Genomic DNA, 10,579 nt, shown 5'->3' on the forward strand with positions numbered 1-10,579 from the left:
CTCCTCAAAACTGCATTTTCCCAGAGGTACTTCCTGCTATGGCAAAAGGTGGCAGCAAGGTGGTTTTCATGGTGTTTTTGAACCTTTTGACCATCCAGATCTCGATGAAATGCTTTGGCAATAGCTGAGCAAGTATATTTCATTATGACAAATCCAAAATGCAAACCATTTGTGATTTGGACCTCCCAATCTTATAGGTAGCACGCTGCGCGTTGAACCAAAAAACCTATTTTAAGGACAAAATTTTCAAAAATGACAAAAATTTCTCCGAATTTGCCCAAATTCAGAGTAATGACCCTCTATCATGTGTTGTGCCCCACCAATGAAGCCTCGGGCAAAATTTGGAGTGGATCGGGCTTTTTCTGTCGTTTAAGTGCCTTGCTCAATCACCTCTTAAGGATCTTCATTTTCGCTTTGCAAACATGCATGCGGGCCCAGTAATGATTCTTCATGTGATGAAGCAAGTCTTTGTCTCTATTGGCCTTCGCCAACAACCCCTCCAAGTGTCAGTTGACCTTCTCAAGCACAAATTGCCGCGCAACAGGTGTCAAATCACCCGGTCTTTTACGGGCCAACCTACGGTCTTCACGGATTCGTTGCAGCTCTATAAGTGTGTGCTCATCCTCTAACTGTTTATTGCGCTGCTCCAAGTATTTGATCTGACATTCTGCCTTCAGCAACTTCTCATTCAATCTATCAATTTCGGTATTTTCCACATCACTCAATGCAACATCAATATCATGACCACCTGAATGGCCCTCCTCGTAAATTGGCTCATTTCCTCTGTCCTGAACCTGTACCTGTACTGAAGAAGAAGGCGAGACACCTTCCATACCATGTGGAGATAATACTCGCCGTGTAGCTGCAAATAAGGCCCTGTGTCCTCACTGATATGTCACACATGCTGGAGCGCTGCCATGCTCTATCTCAGGAATGTCAAACTGATGTGAAGGCCCTCCCTCATCATGAACAATCTCAGGAGGTGGTTGTGGCACTGTGAAAAGATCACGAGAAATAAAATCCTCCCAAGTGATGCCCTGCTGTGCCAACTGATGAACCACTACGATCTTGATCAACGCGTAATGATAAATATTGTTATGCTGCTGTGCTGGTGTCTTCCTTTGTACAAGAGGCACCATCTTCTCTATGTTGCGAAACATGAAGTATGGAATGTTCATTATACGTACCCTTGTAAAATGCATCAACAAATGGACATGGTACGCATAAAGACGGGAGAATCTGCCCTCACAACTGAAATACCGAATGATAAGTTTCATCAAAGGTGCAAACTGATCATTCAGGTATTGAAAAGGAAAAATGTTGCTCAAGTGCCTCATATACACAGGTTTGATGTATGGCTGATAGTAAGATTTCTCTAACTGCTGACGTTTATTCCATTACTCTCCAACATTTGGTATCCTAGTGGCCTCTGCAATAGTTTCGGGTGACAAAATGAAATCAACTCCGGAGAGGTTTACATGGCCATCAAGTAAATGTAGAATGAACAAACGAGGTAATTCACGATGATGCTGAATTTGTGAAATTAGCTCACAATAGTGATAGCATGATTGACGACGAAAACAATCCATTGCAAGCGGGCAAGCCTGCAATTGATCCAAAGAAGTAGGCTCTTCCCTGTGAGGCTTACCACCTTTGCCACCTCTGCGAGACCTTCGTGGCACATTACCCTCTGCTGTAGAATCACTGTCATACCCCTGCTCATAAGATGAATCTGTGTCTGACATAGCTCTGAAAACACAATGTCTGCAAAATGTATGCTGTCTGCAATAGTAGGTTGTAGGTGTGGTGAAATTACTATTTCAATACATGCTCAAAAACCAACCGAAATATCATGAGACTTATGCCATAATGGACATTCTGTTTTAGTGTATTGGGCATAAAACAGTCATAAGGACAGATTGACAAATGGACCAAAATATGAAATGTTGTTTGGCTCAGAGCTTACAAATGGGTATGAGGCTATGTTTCACCAAGGGAAAGCAAACAAATCTTCACCAATCATCCATAAACACCCTTAAGGCAGATTTTGGTGAGGCCTAGGGTTTCATTTGTTTCTTACATCCAACACATCACCTCCTCTCTTCAAACACACTATAAACACTATCAAATTGATTGAATCAGTTATAGAACACCTACTTGCAGCTTTGGAGGCGTTTAGACACAATCTGGGTGCATAGACAAGTTTTTCCTGTGGCTGAGATTCAACGCGCAACGCGACACCCCAGTGCGCAGCGCACGCTCCTATGCGTAGCGCCTGTGTTATTTTGCACTGGTTAAAGCTGCCCGATGCGCAACGCACCACCCAACGCGCAGCGCGCCCTCTCTACACACAGCGCACACCTGTGACACTGTCCACGGGTTTGTAAGCACAATTTTTCGCCCTCCAATACCTGAACACGATTTTCCCTAGGTAATTTGTGAATAAATGAACTAGCTTGCTCCTTTTATAAGTAAACAAAATATCTCATTTGATTTAAATTGATTTCAAAACCCACTTTGTATGGTTTGGCACTTTTCACTTTTGGTCTTTTAATACAACACTGCTCTTTGATTTTTCCTTGCTTTTCTGAGGTTTTGGACTGATCATTTTTGTTGATTTTTGGAGGGATCTGGCATTTTGGCTTTGGAGAAGATCAGAGGCTTGCTCTAAAATCCTTTGAGATAAAACAAATATAATTATTTACATCAACAATTTTTAGAAAATGTTTTAAAATGCTTTGTGAGGAAACATATTAAGTGAAAATCTTTTGAAACCAACCTCATGGCCTGCGGGCTTTTAATATGTGTATGCATGGGACTCAAAACCCTAGACTCTAGGACTAAGGACCCTTTTTAACAAAACTAATCATATATGATGAGGAATGCAATGACCATGTACTTGTAACTTTTAGAGAAAAATTTTACTAACCCTGCAGGGACAAACATGAGGGAACACAAGACAAGCAGACCCCCTCGTCAGTCAATGGCATGCCCCTAGCGGAATGCAACGAAGTGGAACAAGCGAGACACCTAAAAATGATATGCAAAAGTGAAAAGATCTCTAACGGAGGGCTGTAAGGACCGACTCTAACACCTCCCTCTAATCAAATGCCTCCAGAGACCACATGTATGGTGGTATAGACCTTGGGAGTTGAATTTTAAATTTATTGATATAAGGGATAGATCTACGGTCAAGAGGAACTAGGGTTAATTAGATGATGATGATTACATACGATTGGTTATGGGTGTAAGAACGCTTCCCATTGTGTTTTGTTGTCCCCATTTATTTCCTCGCAACTTAAAATGTGGCTCTAAAACTATAGAAATCAGTAAGTCGACAAAATTGTTTTCTTTTGACTATGTTAATCTTGTTATTGCCAACTTGGTTTTTTGTGTGCTGCAACCTTTCTTAAGGATTTGGATTTCCCTATTTTGTGTATTTCTCTAACTTGTTATTCCTAGTAGTAATGACAGTTGTTGGCATTTGTTTTTTCTCATCACGACTGAATCAACTCCCATTATAGTTTTACTATGGTAAGTTCTCTTCAATTTTTCTTTTATTTTTCTCATTCTAGCAATGCATTCATTTATAAACCCTAGCTAATTGTTTAAGAGGTTTTGCTTTATAAGAATTGAGGCTACGATGACCTCTCTAGCCTATGTCTATAAGTAGGTTTTTGAAAATAAGTCATCCCTAGAACTAAATGTAGAGGTCTCATCACTATCTTTGTAGCCTATCTCAAGCTAAGTATGTCTCATCACTATCTTTGTAGCCTATCTCAAGCTAAGTTTCTTTTTGTGCCTCAAAAACTCCCTTCGAATTGTTATCATTTAGACCCTCCACTAATATTTGTTTTAGAATTCTTTCTCATAATCGAACCCTTCCAGGCACAGACATTTCAACCCTAACTAGGGTAGAAATCAGGTGCATGCAATTGGGATTTTTCGAATCTAGGTTGTTATTATTATTATTATTATTATGTAGTTTGTGAATTAATTTATCTTACTATGTAGGTTTGTAGGAAGGAACCGCTCCATGTGCCATTTGTCTAGGTAGAATTCCATCTCTTCATACACATGCCCCCATTTTTTGGTTTCTTTCATTTATGTTGGGTTAGTAACAAGTTTACTTTATTGATGGTAGGTGAGTTATCCTCCATGGTTTTCGAAGGATGGGATTGATGCAAAAGTTTCAAGATTTCTAGGTTCTAATTTTCCAAACCCTTGTTGTTTCCAGGTTCTATGAACCTACATCATAAATTTTCGCTAGGGATTTTCATGGGGTTAGGCACCGTATACAATTTTTGTAGCCAGGAATTGTATTTACTCAATGGCTATAGTTTTTTGTGGCCTTGTATCTTTTGATGAAGAATTGTTTAAAGTTTATTAATTTGAATTATGGTCGGTGGCCGAGAGAAAATTTTACTATTGGCACTGTAACAGCTCTATATTCCTGTAACTGTAATTCCTTTTGTATTGTTTAAATCCCTTCATGGCTTCAATATATTGTATGCGTTTTATTTGTCTTGCGACTCTTCTTTAAGTAATGGGTTTTGTTCTTTAATTATTATGCTATTGCACTTTAGGGTTTAAATCCCATTGTAACTTCTTATTTCTTTATTATATTTACATATGTCTATCATTCTAAAAAACTTAATTTTTTTAGTTGGAACTTTACAGCCCCCCTACCCAATTATGGAATGCATAGAGTAGCATATTTTTACTCTAATTATCTGTGCATATTACTTATTTAAGTTGTGTTGGATATAATAACAATGTAATATTATTAAGGATAATGTTTGTGTTAGTCTGTCGCATATAATATGTTCATATAGAGTTACAGGGTTCAAATTTACAATATTAGGATCTATCATTAGTATCTTTCTATAACTCTTTTTTTTACAGTGCTGGAGTTTCTCTCAGGACCTGCCCTAATTATTCCAGTACACATTTTTGAATTTAGGATTTCTCTCCAAGGCTACTAGTTATCGAACTTAGCTTGGAGATTAAGCTAGATTTCATGTTCTGTAAGTAATCTTAAAAAACTTTACAACTCAAAAATCATTCAACATAATTTCTTCTTTTCTTGAAACAAATTCATCAATAAATTAGCATCTAGTCAGCAAATAAATAAATGATGCATGGCCAAGAAAATACTTATCTTTTGTGATAAAATTACTAGGAAAGGAGTTCTTCACCTAACCACCAAGTAACGTATCTCAATATTAGAACTCCCCTTGAGCCAATTTTCACTTCCAAAGTAGTTATCTGAACAATGACCACAATACGTCTATGCCATGACTCTTCCTGACCTATACCTGGTCTTGATCTAGGAATCAACTAAGCACGAGGCTACAATTTGAGATTCCACTAGCCAACAAACTCAAGAATGACTTACTTTAAAATGTCTTGCCTCCCTCAAACCCGTCATGTCTGAGGCTCAAAAGCTTACAACTTTATTCTCCTTGGACCTCCTCCAATCACATACCACGACCACAAGGTTACTACCTTAGGCTTTTCTTCCAACTCACCCTCTTGGCTACCTTTTCCCAATTGAGATTATTTATTTTTATGGAGAGGAATAAATGTCTTCTTGGCTCCCTTTTCCCAATTGAGACTATTTATCTCTAGGGATAAGAATAATTGTCTCACTATGTCCAAGTGGCTGACCCTAATTAATATTATTTTATAAAAATAAAATAAATACTTAGGTTCATTTATCATCCATACTAGAGCTTTCATATGACTCAGTTACCAAATCTTTTCGGTAAAAGTAATTAAATATTTAACTTACTAAGAGGTGTTTATATATATATATATATATATAATATATATATTAATTGACATAAAATATTATTCAATTTTGCTATATATATATGACTTTATAAATTGATTTATTTATATATACTAATCTGAAATTATATATATATTGACATAAAATTACTATCGGCATCTTTTTTAACAATATAAGTTAGATTTTAGCGTTTTCATAAAATTCAAGACTCTTTTTCGTATTTTTAATATTATTATTAAAAGAATATATCCTTTAGATAAATATTCGAACCAATCATATTTTTTAGTAAAAAATTATAAATTAAATTTATCATTTAAATCACAACTACTTTTTCATCTTTATTTTATATATAATATTATTTTTATTTTATATTTATTTTCATCATTAAAAAAACTAAATTATAATTATGTGTTATAATGTTATAAAAAAACTTGAGATATGGATACATATTTAACAAATAAAAAATTACTATCTAATAAAAGTGATAGACATGATCTATATTGAAATAGGTTTTTACCAATTTTTTTTCTTTAAAATATTTGGCTAAAATTTAATAGCTTTAGAATATTTTTTCTCTTATGTACAGTTTGAGTGGGCCTAATGGTTAAGAGCATGTGTTTCTTCTTAAAAGGTTACAAGTTCAATGCCTTTGTACAAAAAAATCTCATATACCAATTTGGTGTCTAACTTGACTCTGACCTTAAAAATAGATATTATTATTATTATTACAATTCAAGAAATGATATAAAAAAAATTGTAGTAATCTCAAATTTATTAACATCACAATGACAGTTGATCACAGAACATTAAGTTGTATTAGGGGGACGGACTTATGCGTATCAAGATCCTTTGTACTCATATCTTTCAGTGCAGGCGAATTGCCTAGTCATAGGCTGGGCATATTGTTATGATGCTGTTTAAATCTAAAAACCCGCCACGTAATATGGCGCTATTTATTATTGAAGAGTAGGCTTATGTGATCCAGCAATTCACCCGCTACTTTTGCTCAGGGTATATTGCCATACTTAGCCTTGTAATCTTTCCAAAGATCATCCACCGATTTACCAGTGAGATCCTTGAAGTACCCGATGTCCCATGAAGTTTTTACTTTGGCATTCAGTTTGCCCACGAAACCAGGTGTAATGGTATCGAAGTACTGGTAAAACCTGGCAGTGATATCGGCGCCCCGTTCCCAACTATCGCCGGCACCAGGCGCAGCCCAGCCAGAGGGGGCGAGGCCGGCAGTGAGGCGGACATAAGCCGTAACGCTTCCGTGCCACAAGATGGGCGCAGCGCCGTTGGTGTCCCACATCAACATGTGCGCCACCTCCTGGAACAGAATGCCCGTGACCTCTTCCTCCAGATCACCCTGGTATTTGACAATGCAGTAGTCAGCGCTTAAGTAGATTGTGCTGTTTTCCTCGTAGGCAACGTAGGTCAAGTAGATTGTTCTGTCTTCCTCGTAGGCAACGTAGCTACCGTTGTTTTGCACAATCAGATCTATCTTGGTCACGTTCTTCGTGTCAATGGGTCACTGCTGGCCGAAGGTCTTCCAGACGAAGCTAGTAGCGTTGCGCAACATCTGCCGTGCGTATGAGGACCCCATCTCGGAGAGGAATTTCTGCCCGCCTGTACTAGATGGAACAGAGACATTGTAGGTGGGAGGGTCTTGGGCATGGATGCCCCCCACCGCCATGGCCAGAAGAAGTAGAACAATACATTTTGCTGCTGACATACTGCAGCGAGAACAACATTCAACAAAATCAAATAGCTAATCACTAAAAGATGAGAAATCTTTTAGAAGGGAGTTGATTTCTGCTTGTTTATGTAGAAGAGTTGCAGGAACCGAGGTTTCGGCTAGAAGGTGGCATGTGATGCGTCATCCAAAACTGTGGCCGCAAAATCAACCGTTTTGTTTGAGGGTGCTTCCCCCTTAACCCCAATTTACAGTTTGGATAACGATCACTTCCATTAGTTGGGAGTTGCTGTAGAAATGATAATATCCCAGTGAGGTTTTTAATAATTTTAAAGAACAGCATAAAAACATTTATTACCATCACAAACGATACGATCATTTCAATCTCAGCCCTCACAAAATTCATAGTTTCAAAATAAATCTCAAAAGATTCGCTTTAAAGTTAACTCACCTGGCTCCTTTCTATAATTTTGAAAATGGTAAAACCTAAATATTATCGAAATTGGATTCTTGTACTCCTAAAATGGGATTTGTTACACGATTAAATCATTTTTATTATCGCTACTACCAAATTTCATTCATATTTTAGAATTAAATTTATTAAGTTAATATTTTTTATGATGATGATGATTAATATCCACTAAGACTAATGCAGTTTATCACACTTTAAAGAAAAAAGAATTTAATTGTACTTCTTTAGTATCTTATTTCTATGCTCAAAAAGAAAGGAAATAAATGCAATTGTAATTCTTTAGTATCTTATTTCTATGCTCAAAAAGAAAGGAAATAAATGCACTAAGATCACTATAGTTGGGCTGACTTAACAAGTCAAGAAGATTGGAAGTGTGTCAAGAAGATTGGAAGTCTGAGAGATGTTAGGGAAACGAGAGCACATGTCAGCGCTAAGAGAAAGTGTTTTTCATCCTCCATCATCTTAGTATCACAAAGTTCACAAATTCTATTGTCCAAGGAGTCTTGGGAGTAGACCACCGCAATGTTTCACTTTGAAGCTCATGAGAATTAGTTCTAATCTTAGCTATGTTCATATTTTTCTTCGAGCTTGTCAAAACAAGAAGATAATTCTGATTCTCAACTGTGGGGTTGATCACCTCCTTATAATATCTTAGCTTCCTTTTACCATCTAGCTCCTTATCATCCCATAACTTATACTTATATTAGTTATATAAAGTAAAATACTACATTATAACTTCATAAGAGACTTCACTTAATACCAATATGATTAATGAGATCTTTATGTATAAGATATAATAATATCAATTTATTTTTTATAATAAATATGAATGTAAATGAATCATTTTTTTTTAATATTGAAACTTGTTATTTTGTCTTTTAAATATTAGACTCTAAATTGTATAATTTATTTAGAATATATAATTATTTTGTTTTTTCCTAGAAAAAGATTAGTAATTTCATTCATATTAAAAGAAGTGAAAACACATTTTTCATATGTATTTCATGAGTATATTCAAGTAAAAATCCACCAATAACAATATTATGAAAGAAGGCAATACTCACAAAATAAACTCTACATTTCGTCAACATTAAACCAAGACTTGTAGATGTATTTCTCCACCAAAAATAGGTGGCAGAGGATGGTAAAAAAATTCCTAACACGCAAAATAGCATAAATAGAAAATTCTGAGCATGCAAAATAGCATAAATAGAATGTGGACGTAGCCAACCCAGACAAAGATTGTTACTCCACCATAAAGTAAGGAAAATAATAGCATAAATAGAATGTGGACATAGTCACCAAAAACAATATTATGAAACAAGGCAATACTCACAAAATAAATTCTACATTTCGTCAACATTTTTTTTTTGTAAACTGAGGCGAAATTCTATTACTTCAAACATATGGTAAAATATACAAACTGGGCAGGTCATTGCCCGCCCTTAAGGGAAACCGGGTACCACCGATAGTTTTTAACCGCCATCCACAAAAAATACATGTCCAAGCTATCTAACCATACAAAATATCCAACTATATGTTCCACAAGCAAATTGTTTCGTGTTTGAGACATTACCATTCAGGATTACAAAAATTCAAAACTGAAAATGATAAAAAACCTCTTGACGGCATTGTCCATCTCTTATTTATTCGGGGTGTCCAGCTTTGGTCCGCTTTCGGTCTTGATCTCAAAGCCATTTTCCTTGAACAGCTGTAGAATTTTATCCATCTTTCGGTCCTGCATGATCAGAGTCATCTGGATGTTCCTTAGTTCCCTTTTAAAGGTAGGGAAACCCTGAGCTAATTCCACCATTTCAACTACTACCTGCTCCATGGCTTTAGCCAGGAGTCGTTTCATGCCCCAGTAAGCATGCAGAGACTGTTTGTATAGTGACAACCTTCCTCTAGTATGTCCTGGATCGGGGATGAAATTCTCCCAGTCCTCCATTTCCGGGTCTGAAGCTGCCTGCAGAGCCTCCTCTTCTAAATGATCAATAATTTTCCAAATATGTGGGTTAGTCTCCTGTATATAAGCATCCTCTGCTTCATTCAATTTCCTCCTCATGTCCCGCTTCGCTCTTCCTCTACCTCTGCGCTCCCGTCCTACTCCATCTTCCACATCCGTTCTGGGCTGCTTACTCCCTCTACCGCCTCCTCCACTGTTCCTTCCCCGACCCCACTGAGTCCCCCGTCCCTTCGCTGGCCGTCCTCTCCCATGCCTTCCACCCGCGTCCTCATCAGTGTCTTCCTGCTCCTCCCTCTAATCTTCCGAATCCTCGGGTTCAACACTCCGACGCCTCCATTTACCGACCTTCCCTCCTGTCGCCCTTCGCGGTTCCTCATCAACCAGATAATCCTTGAGATAAAATTCCTTATCTGATTCATCCGTAATATCCAAATATATCCGCGGTAAGAAGTCCTCTGAAACACCTTTGCCTTTTACTTCCTCCTCAGGCAAACCCTTTCCTTTCTGCTCTACAGACTTGCCCTTACTCTGTGTCCAGCGGCCTTCTCCCTGCGCCGGACTCCCATCCATACTTGACATTGTCGATGGCTGCATACTACAGCCTCGCTTCCTCTGTATACAGGAATTAACTATGAATTTCACTCTACGCTC

General features: G+C 37.4%; 1 protein-coding gene across 1 annotated transcript; it reads right to left on the reverse strand.

Moving 5' to 3' along the window:
- Window positions 1–6,800: 6,800 nt before the first annotated feature.
- On the reverse strand, window positions 6,801–10,027 carry LOC149216577 (uncharacterized). Its single transcript, XM_089390013.1, has 2 exons — window positions 9,788–10,027; window positions 6,801–7,163 (listed from the first exon to the last, which is right to left on the reverse strand). The coding sequence occupies exons 1-2, from the start codon at window positions 10,025–10,027 to the stop codon at window positions 6,801–6,803; spliced, it is 603 nt and encodes a 200-aa protein (XP_089246139.1).
- Between the last annotated feature and the right edge of the window lie 552 nt (window positions 10,028–10,579).

This window comes from Pinus tabuliformis, chromosome 1_1 (genome assembly GCF_031772625.1).
Source record: "Pinus tabuliformis cultivar Carrire ecotype Pingquan chromosome 1_1, CPIR1, whole genome shotgun sequence".
NCBI lineage: Eukaryota > Viridiplantae > Streptophyta > Pinopsida > Pinales > Pinaceae > Pinus > Pinus tabuliformis.

Excerpts from the sequence above, each read along its gene's own strand:
- LOC149216577 (XM_089390013.1), bottom strand. The coding sequence starts at position 10,027 with ATGAGGAGGAAATTGAATGAAGCAGAGGATGCTTATATACAGGAGACT. Across the intron at positions 7,164-9,787 it reads TGGCTAAAGCCATGGAGCAG|GGTGATCTGGAGGAAGAGGT; the intron begins GTAGTAGTTGAA and ends GTCAAATACCAG.